General features: G+C 56.9%; 2 protein-coding genes across 11 annotated transcripts in view; one reads left to right on the forward strand and one right to left on the reverse strand.

Annotated features, from left to right (window-relative positions):
• Neurl3 (neuralized E3 ubiquitin protein ligase 3) overlaps positions 1-18691 on the reverse strand; it is a 44504-nt gene extending 25813 nt beyond the window's left edge. Inside the window, exons 1-3 of one of the 8 annotated variants that reach the window (XM_087203081.1) lie at positions 18266-18686; positions 17706-17750; positions 16878-16991 (exon numbers count right to left, since the gene is read on the reverse strand). The gene's annotated coding sequence lies outside the window, so the exon portion shown is untranslated. Of the gene's footprint in view, positions 1-16877 lie in introns of all 8 variants that reach the window. The other 7 variants (XM_087203077.1, XM_087203072.1, XM_087203091.1 and 4 more) reach the window with 7 other exon arrangements.
• On the forward strand, positions 5302-18732 carry Arid5a (AT-rich interaction domain 5A). Of its 3 annotated transcripts, none has more exons than XM_021258015.2 (7): positions 5302-5415; positions 12466-12581; positions 13293-13413; positions 13711-13763; positions 14163-14260; positions 14579-14738; positions 15050-18732. In XM_021258015.2, the coding sequence occupies exons 1-7, from the start codon at positions 5412-5414 to the stop codon at positions 16259-16261; spliced, it is 1764 nt and encodes a 587-aa protein (XP_021113674.2). In that variant the 5' UTR covers positions 5302-5411; the 3' UTR covers positions 16262-18732. The 3 variants fall into 3 exon arrangements, with proteins under 3 accessions (XP_021113674.2, XP_004844421.2, XP_012927657.2); XM_004844364.3 differs by having other exon boundaries at positions 5311-5415; positions 12463-12581; XM_013072203.3 differs by lacking the exon at positions 13293-13413 and having other exon boundaries at positions 5315-5415.
• The last annotated feature ends 912 nt before the right edge of the window (positions 18733-19644 follow it).

Here is a 19644-nt window from a genome sequence, read left to right on the forward strand (position 1 = left end):
CAAGCTAGGTACTGCTCACCCCACTGCACACATGGGAAGATGGGGTTAGCAGCAGTGACTAACTCATCCCAGGTCACAGCACCTGTGAGCAGGGACGCTGGGGCAGTTTCTGTCCTGGTGACTGGCACAGAGGGAAGCCTCTTGAGTAAAGGAGGGAGTTTTAAAAGAGCTAGCCTCAGGTCAAGGACCCTGGGCTGGGTCTGCTTGGGATCTGGGAAGCCAGGGAGTCTCCAGGCCTTCCCTGCCAAGGGTCTGGGTAGGGCCACGGAGGATGAGCCAGTACGACGTCCTGCTTGTGGCCAGCTCTGTTGGGTGACTCGGAGGGCGGGGGTTGGAGCCCAAGGAGCCTTCGTGATCCGCCCACTCCCCAGCTCATTACAGCCCCATCCTCAGGATGCCAAAACTGGCACCGGCCACCACCCTTGCCCCACATTCCCCTAATACAGGGCAACTAAAGACAGAGGGGAAAAATGGACATGAAGCTACGCCCCCTCCACAACTTTCCTGGAAGTCTAAGGGAAATCAGATTTTCCTCTCCCCTCCCCATCCATGTCACCAGGCTGAGGGTGGCTCAGACAATGTCCAGAGAGCATGGGGGGGCTCCTCCAGCTTCCTACAGTCTAATCCCTCTTCATCTACTGGCAAGGCTGCCCCCACGAGAGACAGACTTTGAGGAAAGAAGGGAAACCCACGCTCTCTTGCAGCAGGGTAAACTGAGGCCTGGTCCCTCCCACCCTAGCTGGTTGCCAGCCCCCAGCCAGAGCCAAGACCCAGCTGGCAGCGCCTTGGCATCGAGCCACGAGTCCTGGCATCCAGCACAGCCACTTGCCGTCAGCCAGTGGAGCCACCTCCCCCCTCTGATGTAAGCTGATATTTTAATTCTCTTACAAGGAATGGTGTTTAGAGAAATGATTTAACCGGATTACTCATCGTCTATAATGACTTGGACCAACTCTGAGGCTATTCCTAGACATGACGCTTGAGGCTTTGATACTTTCTCTCTTTATTCCCCCAACCTCACTTTTTTTTAATGCCAAGAAATGACACCCTGGCTACGTGGAGGCCCCGCCCCACTCAGCATCCTGGGAGATGTAGTTTTCTTCTGGCCCTGGTTGCTCTCCAGCAGTTAGACCCCATGTCTGCCTGGCAGGCAGAAGTCACCCACATACTACATACCTATTTACCCATCTATCAAATGTGAGGGACAGTCACAGAATGTGGGGTTGACGGCCAGCTGAGATCTTAAGCAACGGTGGTACACGGACCCCACTTTATTACAAATTCTGTGCCCAGTGCACTTTGTATCAACCTCCAGTCTAGATTTACCACTCTGACACAGTATGACACAAAGAATCAGGCTGCAGCTACTGGCACACAGTCCTTTCTCCTTTCTGTCTGTGTCTGAGTCTAGGAACTTGTGCACAGAACTTATTCTCTGTTCCTTGAAGTCATCAGGTGCTCTGAGGACAACAGTGTCCATTTCATAGGGCTGGGTGACATTAAATGAAAGAATCAAGGCTGGGCATGGTGGTGCACACTTGTGATCCCAGCAGTCTGGGAGGATGAGGCAGGAGGATGGTAAGTTTGATCGCAGCCTGGGCAATCTAGTGAGGCAGTGAGATCCTGACTCAAAATTTAAAAATTTAAAAAGGGCTGTAGATGCAGCTCAGCAATAAAGCCCAGGGTTCAATCCCCATTGCACACACACCCAAAAGAATGGGCCAGGTAAGATGCTGGCCCGGTGTCTGATGGGTAAATCCTAGCCAAAGACGTTTCTGCCCATTCTAGCACCGGACCTCAGCTCAGCCTGGGGTTGGCAAGGGCTGCATTTCTGCTCCACAAGCTTAGGGACTTTGTTGTGGCCATGGCTAGGTCTCTGTCTAACTCAGTGCTGGTGCACAGTAGGACCCTGTGACACACATTGGATGAATGAATGTGTGCATAAATGAAGTGTTATCTCTAATTTCCAGATGAGGCACCTGCAGCCCAGAGAGGTGTCTCCAGTGCCTTGCCCAAGGCCACAGTGGGGAGCCCGAGAGGGTGATGAGCTAGGGTAGGGTTAGAGGTGGGTAGGGGCGGGGGTGAGGTGAGGGGGATGATGCAAACCCAGATTTTCTCTCCTTGCCCTGCCACCCCCAAGAGAATCCGATGTTCACTATTCAGGCTCTAGAGCTGCGGAAGCTTGGGTTTCCACCCTGCTGGGGCTTGGCCGGGCTGGGGTTGGGGAGTTGGCCCAGCCCAGCCCCACCCAACCAGGAAGCTGATCCGGAGTTTGCAGAAAGGCAGGGTGAGGGGTTGGGGGAACCTGTAGCAGGTGTGGCCCTGGCTGGTGTGGGCCCAGCCGGGAAGCTGACTGTCACTTGCCCTGGGGACAGCGACCACAGCGCCATCAGCGCCATGGGGCAGAAGCTGGGCCCGGCAATCCAGCAGGCACCGCTCTCGCCCCCCTCCCCATCCCCGGCCCTTCCCCAAAGGCCAGAAGCTATTCTTGTCTTTTTCTAAAAGAGGCATTCAAACCATGAGCCAATCTTTTCCATTCCTGGGCTTGGGTATCGTCTATTTCGGGCATTTGTTGTTTTCCATGAGTTGCGAATGCCGCTGAGAAGCAGCCCTTTCCTGGACAGCCAGCTCTGCGAGTGGGGCAGGGCCAGCATTAAAAATACTTCCCGATTCTCTTTCCTTTGAAAACGAGCCCCCGGGGGGCCTTGTGCAACTGCTGAGCCTGGGAACAAAGCTTCTCAGGGCAGAAAATTGGCTGTGTGTTCTGTTTTCTGAGTGTGCTGAGTATCTCAGCAATTCCCCAAGAAGCAATGGCAATAACAATGCTGTGTGACCTTGTGCAACTCACTTAACCTCTCTGCGCCTGGTAGCCAAATGATCTTGAATGGTCCCTACAACCACCCCTGGGGTCAGGTTCCCTTCCTAGAAGGGCCAGTGAGAGGTGTTAGAAGGCAGCTGTAACTTGGCCTCTGAGAACACTTGGGAGCTAGAATGTCCTCGTCAGGATTCCTGGAACTGGGAAAAATATTAAGGGGCATTAAGAGAAAATTAAATAAAGGAACTGTGTACATCCCTGCAAAGGCACATGGCCTGGAGGTTAGGAGAGAGAGAGGTTGATCTGTGTTCTAACCGGAAAGCTCTCTAAGGTCTGTGATTGGTTGAGAAAGCCAGTTCTGGAATGGAACAATTGGAATTGGATCATTTGTACCTAAAGACACGCATAAAACACACCTAAGGGTTTCAGTCCACCTCGGATACCTGTGTTTCTGACACTACAAAGGGAGCAGCTCCTCTAATCTGATCATGGGCAAAAGAGGGAACTTGACTGTTGTAATGCCAAAGAGGACCGATTCCTTTGTGAAATTTTTCCCAGAGAATGGGTTTATTTATTCGTGGTTTGTGTTTCCTCTGGAGAGACACCAACTGTGACACTGGGGACAGGTAAGTCCCTATGCCATCCTGAGCTGGAATCCTGTGATTGCAGGAGGGGTGGAGGTGTGTGAGCCAGATTCCTGAGCACTGGACATGCTTATGCTTTTGGCAAGGATTTACTGGCTGTCATAAATTACTTTCTATTGCAAACAGTTGCCTGGGGAGGCAATTAAATTTAGATTGTATTGTTCCCCCTCGGTTGGGCAGGTGTTGACTTGCTGAGGCTTCGCACAACAGCCCCTGTCTGTGAGAGCTCAGCACTGCGGGGATGGCAGGATATCCCCATGCCAAGGTGGGAGGAGGTGCTGCTTTGAAAGCCAGTGAGCTCCACATCAACGGGAGCATCCAATCCAGTGGGGAGGCTTGGCCTAGACCAGTAATGGTGAACTTTTCAGAGACTGAGTGCCCAAACTGCAACCCAAACCCACTTATTTATCACAAACCTGAATACTCAGCTGCTGGCATGGTTCTGGGGCAATGTGGTTGACATGATGACAGATGGTCTCTGTGTGTCAGCTGCGGCATGCATGCCTTAGGTTCATCACCAGTGGCCTAGACTGTGACCCTGAGGGCAGCATCCAGATTTCCACGACCACCTTTGGGCATAGTGTGTGGCCCCATCAGTTCTTACAGAATGGACAAAGTGGGGCTAGAATGTTCTGCTTCCTGATGGTCTCCCACCATAGTATCCCTGCCACAGCCTCCTCTGTCCTGGAGGGACAGTGGCTTCTAATCCTGGCAGTGGGAGGCTCCATTACAATCACTGGACATTTTTACACATTGACAATGAGATGCCTGTTACCAAACTTACAGAGCCTGGCTCTGACAAATTCACCGATGAGCCACAGCACTGTCTGCCCCAGCTGAGCTGGGAGGGAGCTGCCATTCCAAGGCTAAAGGGCAAGGGCCCGAATGTCAGGCAGGGGCTCCAAACAGCAGCCTGGTGATGGGTGCCAACAGGGTGGGTGGTTCTGGGTACAGGAGCTCTATTGGGCCTCAATGCCTGGGTTTAGCTGCAGTTCTGCCTCTCACCAGCTGTATTACTTGAGCTAATTAATCTCCCAGGTCTCAGTTTTACCCTATACGGATACAATAGTGTGAAATGCACAGAGCTCCTATGGATATTAAAATCCATCAGCACAGTTTCTGTGCGTTAGGAACAGGGTTCAAGTCATAGCTAGCTACTTGCTGAGACACAATGCTCTTAATCTCCAAGCCTCGGCTTCCTCCTCTATGACCTTCTCAGGTCCAAGTGACTGTCATGGCTGGCTGGGCACCTTCTCCTGCCCATATTCACCCTCTTCTCCCTCAGCTGGATGTAATGCCCTTCTTCTTGCATTACTCAGCTTGTAGCTGCCACTTGGTCTGCAATGACATATGTGAACATTGGCCATTAAGGGCAGGCCTGGGACATCAGGCATTTCTGAACCCCTCAGAGCTTAGGCCAGGACTTGCGGGTTCTGTCCCTGTTAGGGTGACCCTAACCACCTTGGCTCCTAGGTTGGGCTGGGTGGGAGCTGGGAAATGCCCAGGGCCACTTCAAGTCAAAGTCACAAGCATTTTGTTCACCCCACCCAGCCCTCAGTGCACTGCAGAGAGCATAGAGGACTGCTTTTTTTTTTTTTTCAAGACTCTAGTTTTGCCTCTAGGGAAATTGAGGTTGAAGGCAGCAACGACTCCTGGGTGACCTGCTTCAGCCGCGTTAGGTGAGATACCTGTTGCAAGTGCTGAGTCTAAACCGGTGGTGGGGAGCGCGCAACTACAACTCCCAGACTTCCCCGGGCTTGGTCCCTGCCGGTTCTAATGAACCAGACTAGCCAATGGGAACCCAGAGCGGGCTGGGGCGGGGCCCTGGCGGGGCGGGGCCGCGGGGAGGTGGGCGGTGAGCTGCTCTGGGAGCCAGTCGCGCCAAGAGCGCAGAGCCCAGGAGTCGCGCGTGTGGAGGGTGCTCGGGCGGGCGACGCGGGACCTCTAGGGCCATGGGTGAGCAGCTGGGTGGTCCGGGGCAGGGCTCGGCGGCCCCGCGGGGAGAGCGAAGGCTGGGGCGCCGCGATCCCTCGCGGCCGTGGGTGCGGCTTTGAGGGCCTCGTGGGGGGCCGGAGTGGGCTCGGGAGAAGCTGGGGCGCCCAGAACGAACCCGGATCCCCTCGCTGGGCGCGGGGAGGCTGAGGCCTGAGTGTCTGCTCGCGCGCCTTGAAAAAAAGGAAAGACAAAAAGTTTGGGGCCGCCAGGGGCTTCCCGGCCGCTTATCTCGAAACTCTGCGCCGTCCGAGCCCCGCGCACGCTGTCATCCCACTTCCTGCTGCGGTTTCAATCTCGAGCTGGGCTCAGCGAATTTGTTGTGACGGCTGTCACAGCGGGCTCCGGCCGGGCCCGGCCCCCTCCCCCGTGACAGCCCCGCGCTTCTGAGAACCGAGAGGGGGCGCCGCGCGCGGGGCGCTTCCACGCCACCTCCGTTTCCCGAAAGCGGCCGCGCGGTGTGAAGAATCGACGGTTCCGCTTTCGGCCGGGCCGTGACCCTCGCGGGCTCCTGGTCCCTGCCCTTCTCTTTCTCTTCTCTCTTCCCTTTTTTGCTTCACTCCTCCCCCACTTCTTGTCTCCTGCCCGCCCTCCCAAGCCCCTACTCTCCTTTCTTCTGCCTGTCTTTCCCCTTCCCTTCCCTCTGGGCCGAGAAGGGTCGGGGTCTCCGCTCTCCCGAGGCTCGATGGGGAGCAGAGACAAGCGCAGGCTATGGGGGCCGGGAAAGCGAGGAGTTCGGCCTTGCGCGCGGCCGGGCCTGGGTCGAAACCCGGGGGCGCGCCTCCAACCCCCGCAGTGTCCAGGGCTCCCTGTGCTGGGACCCAGCCGGGCTCGGGAGCTCTGGGAGACCTCAGGGTCCCCAGTTCTTGAGCTGGTCTGGCCCCCAGTCCACTGATTTGCCCAGTCTTGGGCAGTGGGGCGGGGTCCTGCGGCCCCGGGGAGGATGACAGGTGCTTTTTGTCCTGCTTACCCTCACCCTTGGGAATTGCTTCGGGGTGGGGGTGGGGAGGCTCTGTGCCTATAGGTGGCTTGGCCTCCTGAGAGGAGCTCCAGAGTCCAGTCTGGACCTGCTCCAGCCCTAGAACTTGATGTGACAGATGTAGAAAGGGTCTTACAAGAGGCCCTCCGTCTTTCATTGACAGTCAGAGAAACTGATGCATAGACTAGCTCTGGTCTGGCAGGGAGTGAGGGACAGGTCTCCAAGACTCCTGGCCCCTCTATCCCTTGCAGCCTCTTGTTTCCCAAGTTGGTGGCCATTAGGGCTGGCCTGGAATGACCCACCTCCCTCCTAGGTAAGCCTGGGGCATCATCTAGCTTGGAGAGCCACAGGGGGCAGCCTCAGGAGCAAGAGGGGAGTGGGAAGGTAGAGGAGGCCTGGCGGTGCCTCTGCTGTTGGGTCACATCCTGCCCAAGTCCTTTACCACCTCCCAGCCTTGTTACTCCTGCCATCCAGCTTCTCCCAGCTGGGCAGGGAGGGGTGATGAGGTTCACCCTGTTTTGTCCCAGAATAGGGGAATAGGATCTTTTAGGATGTCCAAGCTAGGTACAGAAGGACAAGGAGCTGCAGTGGGATTCGGGAGCTGGCAGGCTCCTATTTGGTGTCTCCACACCCAGCTGCATTTCTGGACCATCTTGGCCCCAGCTGCTCCCAGAACCTGGCCCTCTCCCCTCCCCCAGGGAGGCACTGGGGCTGGGCTGTGGTGGGTGCTGCCCCCTGGGGTCCTCAGTGCTGGCCCTTGGCTGGTTGCATGGCCTCAAACCTCCCCCTGGAGCAAGCCCCACACTCAGACTCTGCCAGGCAGCCGGCTTCTGGGCCTCGGAGTGGACCGACCAGCTGCCTCAAACTCTGTCATTGTTTGGGCTCCAGCTCAAGCTCCGGGAAACTTAAGCCAACAACCTTGGGTGGGTGAAGGGGTGGGGCTGTGTCTGCTGGTTGCTACTGAGGCTGCAGTTGCAGCTATTGTCACGTAATTGTCACAGTGTTCCTAGTTGGTGACTTTTCATGAAAGGAAGTGTCACTTCCTTCCTACTGTACCAAGGGTGAGTGGGGCAGTTGAGGGACGGAGAGAGGAGAACAGGGGGTGCCTCGCAGCCTTGAACTGGTCGTGGGCAGCCCAGGCTGACGGGGAGCGCTCAGAGGGCAGCGCAGTACCATGGGGAATGGGCAAGACAAGCAGGTGACCAATGTCACTGAGGGCGTATGGACACTTGGCTGTGGTTTGTGGGAGGAGCCTCATTTCTCACTTTCTTCTGTTTAAAACACTGGCCCATTTGAGTCTACCACACCCATCTTGTAGATAGGGAAACTGAGGTACAGAAGCAATGACTGAGTGGGTAAAAGATGCACCCGTGGGATGCTAGACCCCTGCCCGCCCTCTCTTCCACCCTGCCCCCCTGCCCTGGCCAGGCAGGGGCAACTCACAGCAGCCTCTGGCTTCCCCACGCCCACCTGCTGGCCTTGCTCACCTTCCTGCCTGGCTGAGTCTGTTCCCCCAGTCTGAGCCCTGGCCCCAGGAGCCTCTCCTCCACTCAGGCAGCACATGCAAGGCTCTGAAAGAAGTCTCAATAGTGCTTACCTTCCTACCTTAAGATTATGGGAACAATGCCCTTATTGGAAGATGGTGGGGGCCCTGGGGGCCTCTGAGACCAGGGAAATTAATTCATAGCGGGAAGGGTCCAAATCCTAGCTCTAGCCTGCAGTGGGGCCTGGTTGACCAGTGTGGACTGACCAGCTCTTGTCAGCAGAGTGACTGGGTGACCCACACAGGGAAAGTGGGTGCCTTTGTACCCTCTGAACATAGATGAGGAAGTTGGAGTCTTACTGTTTTTTTGTTGTTGTTTTTTGTTTTGGTACCGGGGATTGAACTCAGGTCCTTGGACTTGTGCAGCAGGCTGGGGGTCTTACTGTTTAAAAAAAAACACTCCAGGGCTGGGGATTTAGCTTAGTGGTTTCACCTCCTGCTGCACAAGCTCAAGGACCCAAGTTCGATCCCCGGTACCAAAAAAAAAAAAAAAGAAAAAGAAACCCTCCAGACCTCAGGGTTCAGTGCCTTGGAGCAGTCAGACCTCTCTGGCTCTGAATCCTAGCTACAACGGGGAAGCTGTGTGACTTGAGGCAAGTTATCAAACCCCTCTGAACCTCTCAACTGTTAAAAGGGAGAAATAATACCCACAGCATGGGTGGGAAGATGTACTCCATACAAGATGGAGTACTACTCTGCTATGAAGAAGGATAAATAGTTATTTGTAGGAAAATGGACGCACCTTGAGACCATAATGTTAAATGAAATAAACCAGATGCACAAGCTTCAATATCGCATGGTTTCTCTCATATGAGAAATCCAAAGTATAGATAAAGATAAAAATAAAAGATAAGATAGGAAACAGGGAGATAGATTTTTCTTGAAAGAAAAGGGGACTGAGAGATGAAGGGAGGGGAGAGGGGAGGAGAGGGAAGGGGAAATAAAAAGAATTAGGATGTGTTATGCACATGTACTGACTCCCCATGAGGAATGTGAACATTACATACTGCAAACATGGGCTCATAAAAATTAAAATAAAAAAAAATGAAGATGCCTGACTCACAGCTGGCCAGAGCACTAATTTGAGTTGGTGGAACACGTGATGGGGGAGGGAAGTTGGAATGGGTGAGAACACGCAGGCTTTGAGTGAGCGAGTGACCCCGAGTGAGACACTGCTGTCATTGAGCATCTGGGAGTTGTGCTCTGTACAGAAAGCAGACCCGTAACCCGAGGGGCTTGGGCAGTGCGTGGGGCCTGGAGCTGGTCCCTTGGTGCCCGGGCCAGCAGTGATGTGAGGAAGGCGCAGGGCTCATGGAGGGAGGTCCTGCCACCAACACCTACCACCTGCCACTGAGGGAGCAGCAAGGCAGGAAGGGTGCGAGGCCTGAGGAAGGGGCATCAGGCTGCAGAGGGGACCAGAGTCGGCAGGGACTGTGGAGGAGTCAGCAGGGAAAGGGAAAGAGGTGATGTCACAAAAGTGTTTCTCTCAGAGTAGCTTCTACATTTATGTGCTGTCCCATCAAACCTGACTTGTTTTTAAGAGAATGTGACTGAATTATTGGCTAGTTCAGATGGATGTTTTAATGAGTCAGGTTGGGAAGCTTACACTCTGGAGAGTAAATTGTGGTACAAAGCCACCAAAAATTGAAACTGTGCTCATGGATGCCAGCATGCTACAGTGAAGGGAGCAGGTCAGAACGTCCAGAAATAGTCCCTGATGTGTTCTGTGTAAGTGCTGAGACTGGGAGAGCAGTGTTTTGGGTTATGGGGGAGGGCGTCCCCGCCTACCACTGGGAAACCCATAGGAGACGCCTGTCTTCTACTTCACACCAGAGGAGACTCCAGATGTGTTATGAGCAAACAGTACAGCGTCAGTCAACTCTATCATTAGTGTCCCTGGGTGGAAAAAGTCATATCTGAATGGCGTTCTTGTGGAGAGCACAGGTCTTGCTATGTAGTTTAGGCTGGGTTTGAACTCACTATGAGTGAGTGATCCTCTTGCCTCAGCCTCCCACAAGCCAGAGTTACAGGCATGCACGACCACAACTGACCAGAACCCTTTTTAAAGATTGCTTGGATCTGTAATGGAACCAGGATATAGAACCTAGATCTATAAATGATCAGGGAAGGAAAGGATAGGGGAGGCACCAGGGATTTGTCCCAAGCCTAAGGCAGTGGGAAGAGTGTGAAACTCCTTTTCTACAGCAGAAGCCTCTTTACAACTAAAGATCACCTCAATTTATAATGGAGCCCGGATCTGGAACCTAGATCTGGAAGATGGGTTGAGGAAGGGAGATTAGGGCCACAGGGACAGCAGAGAGCACCATGGAGAAGTGAGGACAAGACTGACCTGGGTCCCACGGCCCAGGCTGTGGATGTGGGGCCCAAAGTCCCCGCCAGGGCAGAGCAGACCAAGTTCACCCGGGGATGCAGTAGGACGAGAGACTAGAGTGCTCCTCTGTGCAGCTCCGGCAGAAGCTCCTATCCCTTCCCATCTGGGGCTGACCAGCTCCGGTTGGTGACCTCCTTTCCAGGTAACCTGAGTGCCAGCCACCAGGACATTGTCCCTGAGCATGGCCCAGGCAAAGTACTCAAGTTCCAGAACCAGAAGCAGGAAGGGTCAAGAGGTGCTTGCCCAGCAGCTGCTGGTTTCCACTGAGGGTGCTTTAAATTCCAGTGCCCCAAGCAGACCTTCAACATCAGTCTTTAAAATGTCCTCCCAGGGGATCTTAATGATCCAATCACCTTATTTTGTTTTGTTTTTGAGCATGGTGCCCAGGCTGGCCTCAAATTTGTAGGCTCAAACAATCCTCCTGCCTCAGCCTCCTGAGCAGCTGGGACAGGTTACACTGTGCCTGGATGAGCTACCTTTTTTCTGAAGCCGAAGGGGCAGACAGGCCAGTGAGTTGGCAGGAGGGCTGCAGTGAGAAGCCCGGGTCCCTCTCAGAAGTGCTCTAGATCTGTGGCAGTGGGTGCAAGGAAGCGCAGGGAGCTGTGGGGAACAGTGTAAGGTGGGCAAAGGGGAAGGGAGAGAAGAGAGGCTGCTAATGGAGAGTTAGCAAAGAACTCAAGGGTCTTTCCCATTTCTAGCTGGGTGTGGTGGCGCACATCTGCGATCCTAGCACTCGGGAGGCTGAAGCAGGAGGATTTCTGTGAGTTCGAGGCCAGCCTGAGCTACATAGTGAGTTCAAGGCCAGCTTGGACTACACAGCAAGACCTTGTCTCAAAAACCAAAATAAAAATTAAAATAATCCTTCCTGGGACTGTGCGAGAAGAGTGTAAGGGATCCAGGGACTGTGACCGAGGACGTGCATGGGACATGTGTGAGCAGCTGCAGGTGTGGCTGCACCTCTGGGGACAGCTCTCAAAGGGAGGCTGCTTAGTGGCCCCAATTCTAATGCCACCGGCTGCTGGTTGGTATGAGTTTGTGGTTCCGAGGAAGACTGGGATGGAGGCGACATCTTGTAGGTTCCCAACAGGTAGGGTTTCCTGGGCTGGAGCAAGGGGAGTGGGGCTGCTGAGACCAGACTGACAGAAGAAAGGCAGGAAGGTTGTCAAGAGGTGTGGCTTCCTGGTGCCCAGGGGGCTGCCAGCCTGCAGCATGGCCCAGGGCCGCTCCAGTGCCTGTGGCGAAGGTGCTGTGTTCCCGCAGTGGCCAGCACATGGCTGCCTTCGGGAGCAGAGCCCTGGCTCCTCTCCCTGGTGCCTGCTCAACATGAGCTCCCCTCTTCCTGCTCCCCTGGCATCTGTCATGGGGTCTGGAGGCCTCGCTGAGGGATCAGAGGTGGACAAGGGACTTCAGTGGGGATGGCTCTGAGAAGCTGAGGTCAGTGGGAGAGGAGCGGGAGGGCTGGTCTAGCCAGGGCTCTCCCCCAAGGAGCAGACCAGGTTCCCCGAATGTGCTTTGGAGGGCAGCATGGGGCCTAAGAAGCAACAGCTAGAGCTGTGCATGCACTCGGGGAAAGGCCAAATGTCCCTGAGATGGGCACCAAGGCCCTGCCGGATAGTTCCTGGAGGAGCCTATGTGGGCATCTGGGGGTTTGGGGGTCACAGATGTGGGAGCCTTCTAGTACCCCTGATTTGGCTGAGCTGCTGTGGGGCTTTCTGCCTGGACAGGGGCAGGCTTGGGAGACAGGAGCCCCCAGCATGTGGCCCTTCCCAGGGGCCCTGAGGTTTAGCAGTTCCCTTGGAGATATAGGAGGGCTGGGATGGGACAGCAGAGCGGAGAGTCAGGGAGGGGAGAGGAAGGAGTGAGGGGCTGCGGCTAAAATCAGCCCCATGAGTGTGGAGACGTGTGTGTGTGTGTGTGTGTGTGTGTGTGTGTGTGTGTGTGTGTGTGATTTAGATGGAGCGCCAAGGGCAGGTGGAGGATGCACCCTTTCCTGGCCAGCTGTAAACGGGTGGGAGAACAGCTCCTTGCCAGCTGTTCCTTCTACCTGCACCTCACAAGTGCCCTCCTCTCCTTCCTCCCCTTTCTTCTATCTCCCAGCAGCACCCCCTGTCAGAGGAAAAAGGAAGCAGTCAGAGGAGGGTGACCCTGTAGATGCCCCTGTGTCCCCTAATCCTGATGGTGAGCAGAGCAGGAGTCAGAGCCCGATCCAGCTGGAGGTGAGTCGGGCGACTCCCCAGGACCCTTAGCTTGGGCTCAGCCTCCAGGAGACTCAGAGCCCTGAAAGTCCTCAGAGGGAGACATGTTCCTATCCCTGACCCCATAGGGCCCTACTTGTAAGGTGTAAGATCTGGGCACTGGGCAGCAGGTTTCAGACTTAGATTTGGTACAGAACCAACTTTTAAATGAAGATGACCTGGCGCTTATCCCAGAGCCGACAGAGGCGTGGATCTGTGATGTAAAACTGTGTTTATATCTGTCTACCCACATGGGCAGTGTGGCCGAGGCTGGGTGGACATAGCCCAGCAGAGTGGCCTCATGGTGCCAGGAGCACCTGTTTTCCTACAGCTTTTACCCCAGGGGCCCAGGGACACGGAGCCTGCCTTGCAGGAACTGGTAGAGGGGCCAAGACGAAGACAGAACAAATCAAGAGCAAGATAAAGACGTGCTCCTCACCCAGAGAGGGCAGGGATGCTCCCGTGGTCCCTAAGCCTACTACCTTGGGCTCTGGCCTGTCCTGGGTGCTGGGCCCCGGCAGCTGGCACCCATGCCTATGTGACCAGCAACCATCCCTGTGGCCCAGGGCAGGAGGCTGGGTGTCCTGGGAGCCTGGGTGGGGGCCAGGACCCTCTCGATACCCTCAGTGGTCAACACCCATGCTCAGCCACTGGCAGCCAGGGCCCATCCCCATGCCTGCGTTCTTTCTCCAGGACTCCCCCGAGGCAGGCGGGGAGCGGGAGGAGGAGCAGGCCTTCCTGGTCAGCCTCTACAAGTTCATGAAGGAGCGGCACACACCCATCGAAAGGGTGCCCCATCTTGGCTTCAAGCAGAGTGCGTCCCTCGGGTGCAGGCAGGGTTCCTGGGGGAGGAGGGGGGCCAAGCAGGGGACCCCACCCAGGCAGGGCAGTGGGGCCGGCTCCTTGCTCTGGGTGACCCTAGATACCGCCCACCTGAGGGGGGTCACAGGGTGCCTCTCTGCAGGCTTGGGGCTGGCAGGGGCAGAGCTAGATTCCATCCCTGTGGCCACTGGGCAGTAGTGCTTAGGAACAGCCTGCCGGTCATCGCATGGGCCTGTCTGCATGTGGGGGGCTGCAGAGACTGACAGCTGCATTGTCCTGTCCCCTCCAGTTAACCTGTGGAAGATCTACAAGGCCGTAGAGAAGCTGGGGGCCTATGAGCTGGTAAGCTGGGGGACCCCTCCATGTCTGTACCATGTCGCCTCTCCCAGCACATTCCACTGCACCCCAGGAGGGGCAGGGAAAAGGGGTGAGCTGTAGGGCTGTCTGCCTGCAGGTAGAGAAGGAAGAGCCAGGATCTCCCATCCCAGCCCTGGCCACTGGCACTTTGTTGCTGTAAGCAGATTTCCTCTTCCCCATCTGTTCTGTCCTGTGCTCCAGAGCTGCCTGGGCCACAGTCAGGTGGCCCTGCGAGGGGAGCTGGTGGGAGGCCTGGAGCTCCTTCACCCTCCTGCCCTGCTGGAGAAGTAGCCAGGAAACTGCAGTTCTGGTCCCGGCCCCGCAAGGGGACCTGGAGCTGCACAGGGATGCCTGTAGCCCTGGCCTCACAAGACGCCCTCACAGGTGACCGGCCGCCGCCTCTGGAAGAATGTCTATGACGAGCTGGGGGGCAGCCCAGGCAGCACGAGCGCGGCTACGTGCACACGCCGCCACTATGAGAGGTAGGGAGGGAGTGGCCATTGTGCCCCTGGAGTGGGACCGGGCTTCCCAGAGGTCAGCTGGGAGTGGGGTAGGTGTACCCAGCGGAGGGGACAGGATGTATGTGCCAGCTGGCCATGTAGTGGGCACACACACATGTGTGCTGCATCCTCACCAGGGCCCAGAGCTATGACAAGATGGGGGCAGTAGGGTGGCCCTGTGTGCTGTCGGAAAGGGGGTTCCTGGTGGCAGCTGTGATGGGAGCTGGGGTCATAGAGGAGCCCAGGCTGATGGACTCGGGCAGCCCCAGCTCCTGGTGGACAGGCCTGGCTCTTCCCCAGGCTGGTCCTCCCATATGTGCGGCACCTGAAGGGGGAAGATGACAAGCCACTGCCCCCCTCCAAGCCCAGGAAGCAGTACAAGATGGCCAAGGAGCCAAGGGGGGATGACGGGGCCACTGAGCAGGTGAAGAAAACCAAAGAGGAGAGGCAGGTGGACCAGGTGAGCACCGAATATCATGGCTCCTGTCCCCTGTCTCTGGCAGCTGACTGTGGCTGGAGGCTCCCAGCTTGGGCCCCAAACTGAACTGAGGGTAGGGCAGGGGCCAGGAGGTGGGATGAGTCCCCTGTGAATGGTGGCACATGTGGAATCTGAAGTCTGGCTCACACCTGCTAACCAGGTCCCACGTCCTGATCTGAGTCTGTGTCCACTCACAGGACAGGGGCTCACCAGGACCCTGTATACCCCGGAGGTCCCCAGGGAGGATTCCTGGCCCAGGCCTGGTCCTGAGGCCCGGCTTTTTCTCCTTCCAGGTGACACCAGGAAAGAACAAAACGGATGCCACTGAACTGGCTCCACTTCCCAGCGAGGCGCCCCCTAGGCGTAGCATGGAGCAGCCAAGCCCAGCTCCTGGGTCCTCCTTGCCCTTCATAGGTGCTGGTGTCTGCCCTGAGGCCTACAAGCGGCTCCTGTCCACCTTCTACTGCAAAGAGACTCATGGTGTCATGTCACCTCTGGCTAAGAAAAAGCTCCTAGCCCAGGTCAGCAAGGCAGAGGCCTTGCAGTGCCAGGAGGAGGGCTGTCACCATGGGGCAGATGACCCTGACAGGAAGCTCCTAGAGAGTTCCTGGAGCCCGAGAGGGCTGGCTGAGAACTCAGGGTGCCAGCGGGCCCCACTGGAGGGGTTGCAGGCCCCAGGAAACAGCCTGGGGGCAGAGACTCCAGGAGTCCCCTGCTCTACGGCTCCCATCTTCATGGGCTCTTTCCACACCTACCCCACTGAGGTGCTGAAACCTATCAGCCAGCACCCCCGGGACTTCTTCTCCAGCCTAAAAGACAGGCTGCTGCTGGGATCCCCTGGCAAAGGAGAGGGGCTTTCAGCCAAAAAGGCCCAACTGGTGTGGGGCGGGGACGCCAGCCGCCCTTCTGCATTCCACAAAGGCACCTCCAGAAAGAGTAGCTTCTACCCCAAGCCCAAAGCCTGCTGGGTGCCCCCCATGGCCAGAGTCCCTGCTGAGAGCCCTGTGCCCCTGCCTGCTGTCCCTAGAAGCCCAGGCCTTGGCAACAAGCGCAGCATGGATGAGGAGGGCTTTGCCCATGGTGGCAAGAAACTGCGAGCAGTGTCTCCTTTCCTGAAGGAGATGGATGCCAAAGAGTGCAGGCCGAAGCCCTTGGTGCCCGACATGGCTGTCTCCTGCCTGCTGGGCCCAGCCCTGGGGCCTGCCCCACCAGAGGCTTACCGGGGCACCATGCTGCGCTGCCCGCTCAGTTTTGCTGGCACCCCAGACCCACTAAAGGGCCAGGCCACACTACCCTTCAGTCCCCTGGTCATTCCGGCCTTCCCAGCCCACTTCCTGGCCACTACTAGCCACTCACCCATGACCACCAGCCTGGTGCACTTCCCCCCAGCATCTTTTGACAGTGCCCTTCGCCATAGACTGGGCCCAGGGTCGCCTGCCTGGCATGTGCCACCTGTCACAACCTATGCAGCGCCACCCTTCTTCCACTTAAACACCAGGCTGTAGGTCTGTGCCCGTCACACCGTGCTGTGCTGTGGAGGGTTGAGATGCCCAGAGATGGACAGGCACTGCTAGGCAGCTCACTGCCTAGGACATGTGGGCCAAGCAGCCTGGCACAAGCAAGGTGGCAAAAGGAAAACTGGGTTTGTCTCAAGGAAGCAGCTGAGCCCAGAGCCTGGGGACCCAGGTGGGACCAGGCCTTGGGAGAGGATGAGCAGGTTGGCAGTGCCCACCTGGCGCCTTCAGTGCGGAAACCAGGAGTCAGGTGAGGGTCCGAGGAGCCCATTGCAGTTCAAGGTGCCCAGATGCCCACGGAAATCCAGTAAAAAGACACTGCCAGACCTTTGCAAGGGCAGGTGGGCAGGACGACTTGTGGGGCCACTCACATGGGAGCCTGGGAGATGAAGAGGTGCCATCCAGTGGTCTGGATGCCACCACCTCACGGAAGAGCAGCCCAAGCAAAGCCTGGCCTCCATGCTCATTCCATAGGCCTCCTGGAGGATCTGGTATCTTCGACTTGCTTTCTTAGAGCTCATAGCCCTCCTTACAACCCTAGGTGGTCGAAGCACTGAGCTGACCCCAGGACTCCTGGGCTCCAGGACAGACATGCCCGTCTGCTTACCGGCTCTGGAGAGGGAAGTCACTTGCTTTGAGAAGTCTTGCCCTGTTGCCTAGGGTGGTCTCAAATTCCTGGGCTCAGTGGTTCCTCTGCCTCAGGTTTTGAAACAGCTGGGACCTGAGGGTGTAAGCATGAAGCCTGAGTCAGACTGCCATGGTCGTGGACGGAGACCCGTGGGTTCTGTTACTGAATTTGGTGGCCATCACCACCCACCTCCACTTACTACACCACACGGACAGCCATCAAGGCTGCTGGGGTCCTGGAGTGCTGAGGGAGAGGAGCGGCTAGGTGCTGCCTGGGCATCTGGTTTGGCAATAAGCACCTGTGAGTTTCAGGTGCTTGCCCCCGGGGATCAGCATTTGCTGAGGACAGCTTCACGCTAGGTCCCAGAAAGGCAGTGCCCACTAACCTGGGGGATGCCAGGATGACCCAAGGGCCAGGTTGGCAGATGGCCTCTGACCTGTGTTCCAGATCCCGATCTACTCTCTGAGACCAGGCCACAGGGATGCTCTGATTGCAGGCCACACCCCCTTAGTCACAGTGGGAGGTTGAAACCAGGAGTGGGGTGGGGATCATTGGGGATGACCGAACCCAGGTCAGAGCACACAGAGCAAGCTGCTGCCAGAGATGGGTGGCCAGGGCAGGAAGGCAGCTGCCTGTGGGGGAGCTTGGACCAGGTGCCCCACAAGGAAGGCCAGCAGCAGGGTGCCAGTTGCTGACATGTGAGAACGGACAGGCTCTGCAGGGGCCTTTCCCGTTTCCCTGCCTCGCTCCTGGGGGACCCAAGGTTGCCAGCCTGAGTACCTGCATGACCACCCCTGAGCTACTGACCCTGCATGCACCACATGCTGCTCCTTTCTCCGAGCCTGGAGATGCCTGTAGGTGACAGAGAAGAGAGACAGCTCTGACCACACTGCAGGCAGATGCCCTGGGTACTGGGCTGCAGCTCATGGGGATTGCATCCCCTGCATAAGGAGGAGGTCAGGGCTGCCTGTTGTGGGGTGTCTTGGCTCAGTCAGGGTCCCCTTATTTGCAAAGAAATGTCAGCCTCACCCTCAGGGTGGAGGACTGCTCAGCGCTGGGACGGGGGCGCCCTCTGGAGGCAGGTCTGGAGAACGCGCTTCTCAGCCTCTGCATCCTGAGCTGCGGATACCTGGGTGGAAGGGGCGCTGGCGCGAGTTTAAGTGCTGAAGACGCAAGAGCTGGGTGCAAGCTGGATTTCCTGGGAAAGCTCTGAGGCCCTGAGCTCCAGCATGCTGGCCTTACACGGTCCTTCTGGCTCATCCGATCTCCACGATCCCCCGGGGGAGGGACTGTCCCATTTACAAACGAGGACACTGGGCCCAGAGGGATGAGGCCCTCTGGATACCCGTCTGTGCCACCTTACTTACCACATTCCTTTGCTGCGTCCCTGATAGGCTGCCCTGGGGACCCACAGTCCGGCAGGGTTAACAGGGCCCATGTGTGGGGTGTAAATTGTATTTCAGGGCTATTTTCAGCACCCCTTCCAAAATGCCATTGGTGTTCGAGCTGCTGATAGTGTCAGGGAGCAGAGGCCACTTCAGAAGAGCGCTGATTGCTCTCCGTGGTCATGACCGCCTTCCCTGGTGACAGCGGAAGTGTGGGCAGGGACAGGTGTGGGACCGTGAATCGGACGGACACTCAAGGCCCCGCCCTCCTGAAGCAGGCGCTGCGAGTGAGGCAGGAGAGAAGCTAATGACGAAATCAGTGTCTGGGGGACAACTTGGACCAGGAGCAGGGAATGCAGTTTTTTGTTTGCTTTTGGGGTTAAAATATGCTTGCCATTGTCACCATTGTAAGTGTACAGTTCCGTGGCATTAAATATATGCTCACTGTGTCAGTGTCACCACCGCTTGTTTCCAGGTGCGTAGTTTTAAATGGGTGAGAGAGATCATGTGACCTTTGGCACGTGGTGTTGAGCAACAGCTGGAGGAGGTGACAGGAAGCTTCATGGGGACTGAAGAAGAAACAAGTCCCCATGGTGGTGGCTGGAATGGGGGCGGGCCCAGGACCTGGGGGCCTGGAGGTTGGAGCAGCGATTGTGTGAGTGTGCACATGCGTGTGTTGCGTGGGTGCATAGCTTTTCCTCCGTGTGAGGGGACTGTCCAGAGTGCCCTGGCCTCCAGGATTTTGCGGGGCTGGGGCTAGACCTCTGGCCTTGTTCTGTGTAAGCACTGCACCCCCAGCCTGCGCTCCAGTTTAACAAGAGCCTGGGCTTCTGGGTGGGCTTGGATGCCTGGGCCAGGGCAGAGCAGGGAGCCTGTCCCAGGAGGAGGGAGGACGGGTCTTGGGCTCAGATCCTGGCTGGCCAGTACCTGTGTTGCACAGTGGGCACAGTGAGGCTGGGGACTACTGAGCTCACAGAGCAGAGCAAGGCCACACCAGGACAGAGCCCTCCAGGGTCTCCAGAGATCCAGATCCAGCTGGAGATTAGAGATCTACAGCCCCATCCCAGCCAAATGGCCAAGGGTGCAGGGAGTAGCAGTGGGGTTGGGGGTGGCCGTGGAGCCCTTGCCACATGGGTGATGGGACCCACAGACTTGGGTCCCAGTGGCCTCTGGGAATCAGAAAGGGCCCACCTGGGAGCTGGGCCTGATGCAGAGAGGGCTGGCTAGAAGGAACAGTTACAGGTGTGTTCACAGGGCAAGACAGGGCAGTGCAGGGGGGCGGGGTCTGAGCCAGAGTGCGGGGAGCCTTGAAACCACCACAAATGAGAACAGGGGGTACTGGGCAAGCACAGTGAGCCAGG

Source organism: Heterocephalus glaber, unplaced genomic scaffold, assembly GCF_053883595.1.
Source record: "Heterocephalus glaber isolate CG9 unplaced genomic scaffold, H.glaber_assembly_v1.0 deba00000470, whole genome shotgun sequence".
NCBI lineage: Eukaryota > Metazoa > Chordata > Mammalia > Rodentia > Bathyergidae > Heterocephalus > Heterocephalus glaber.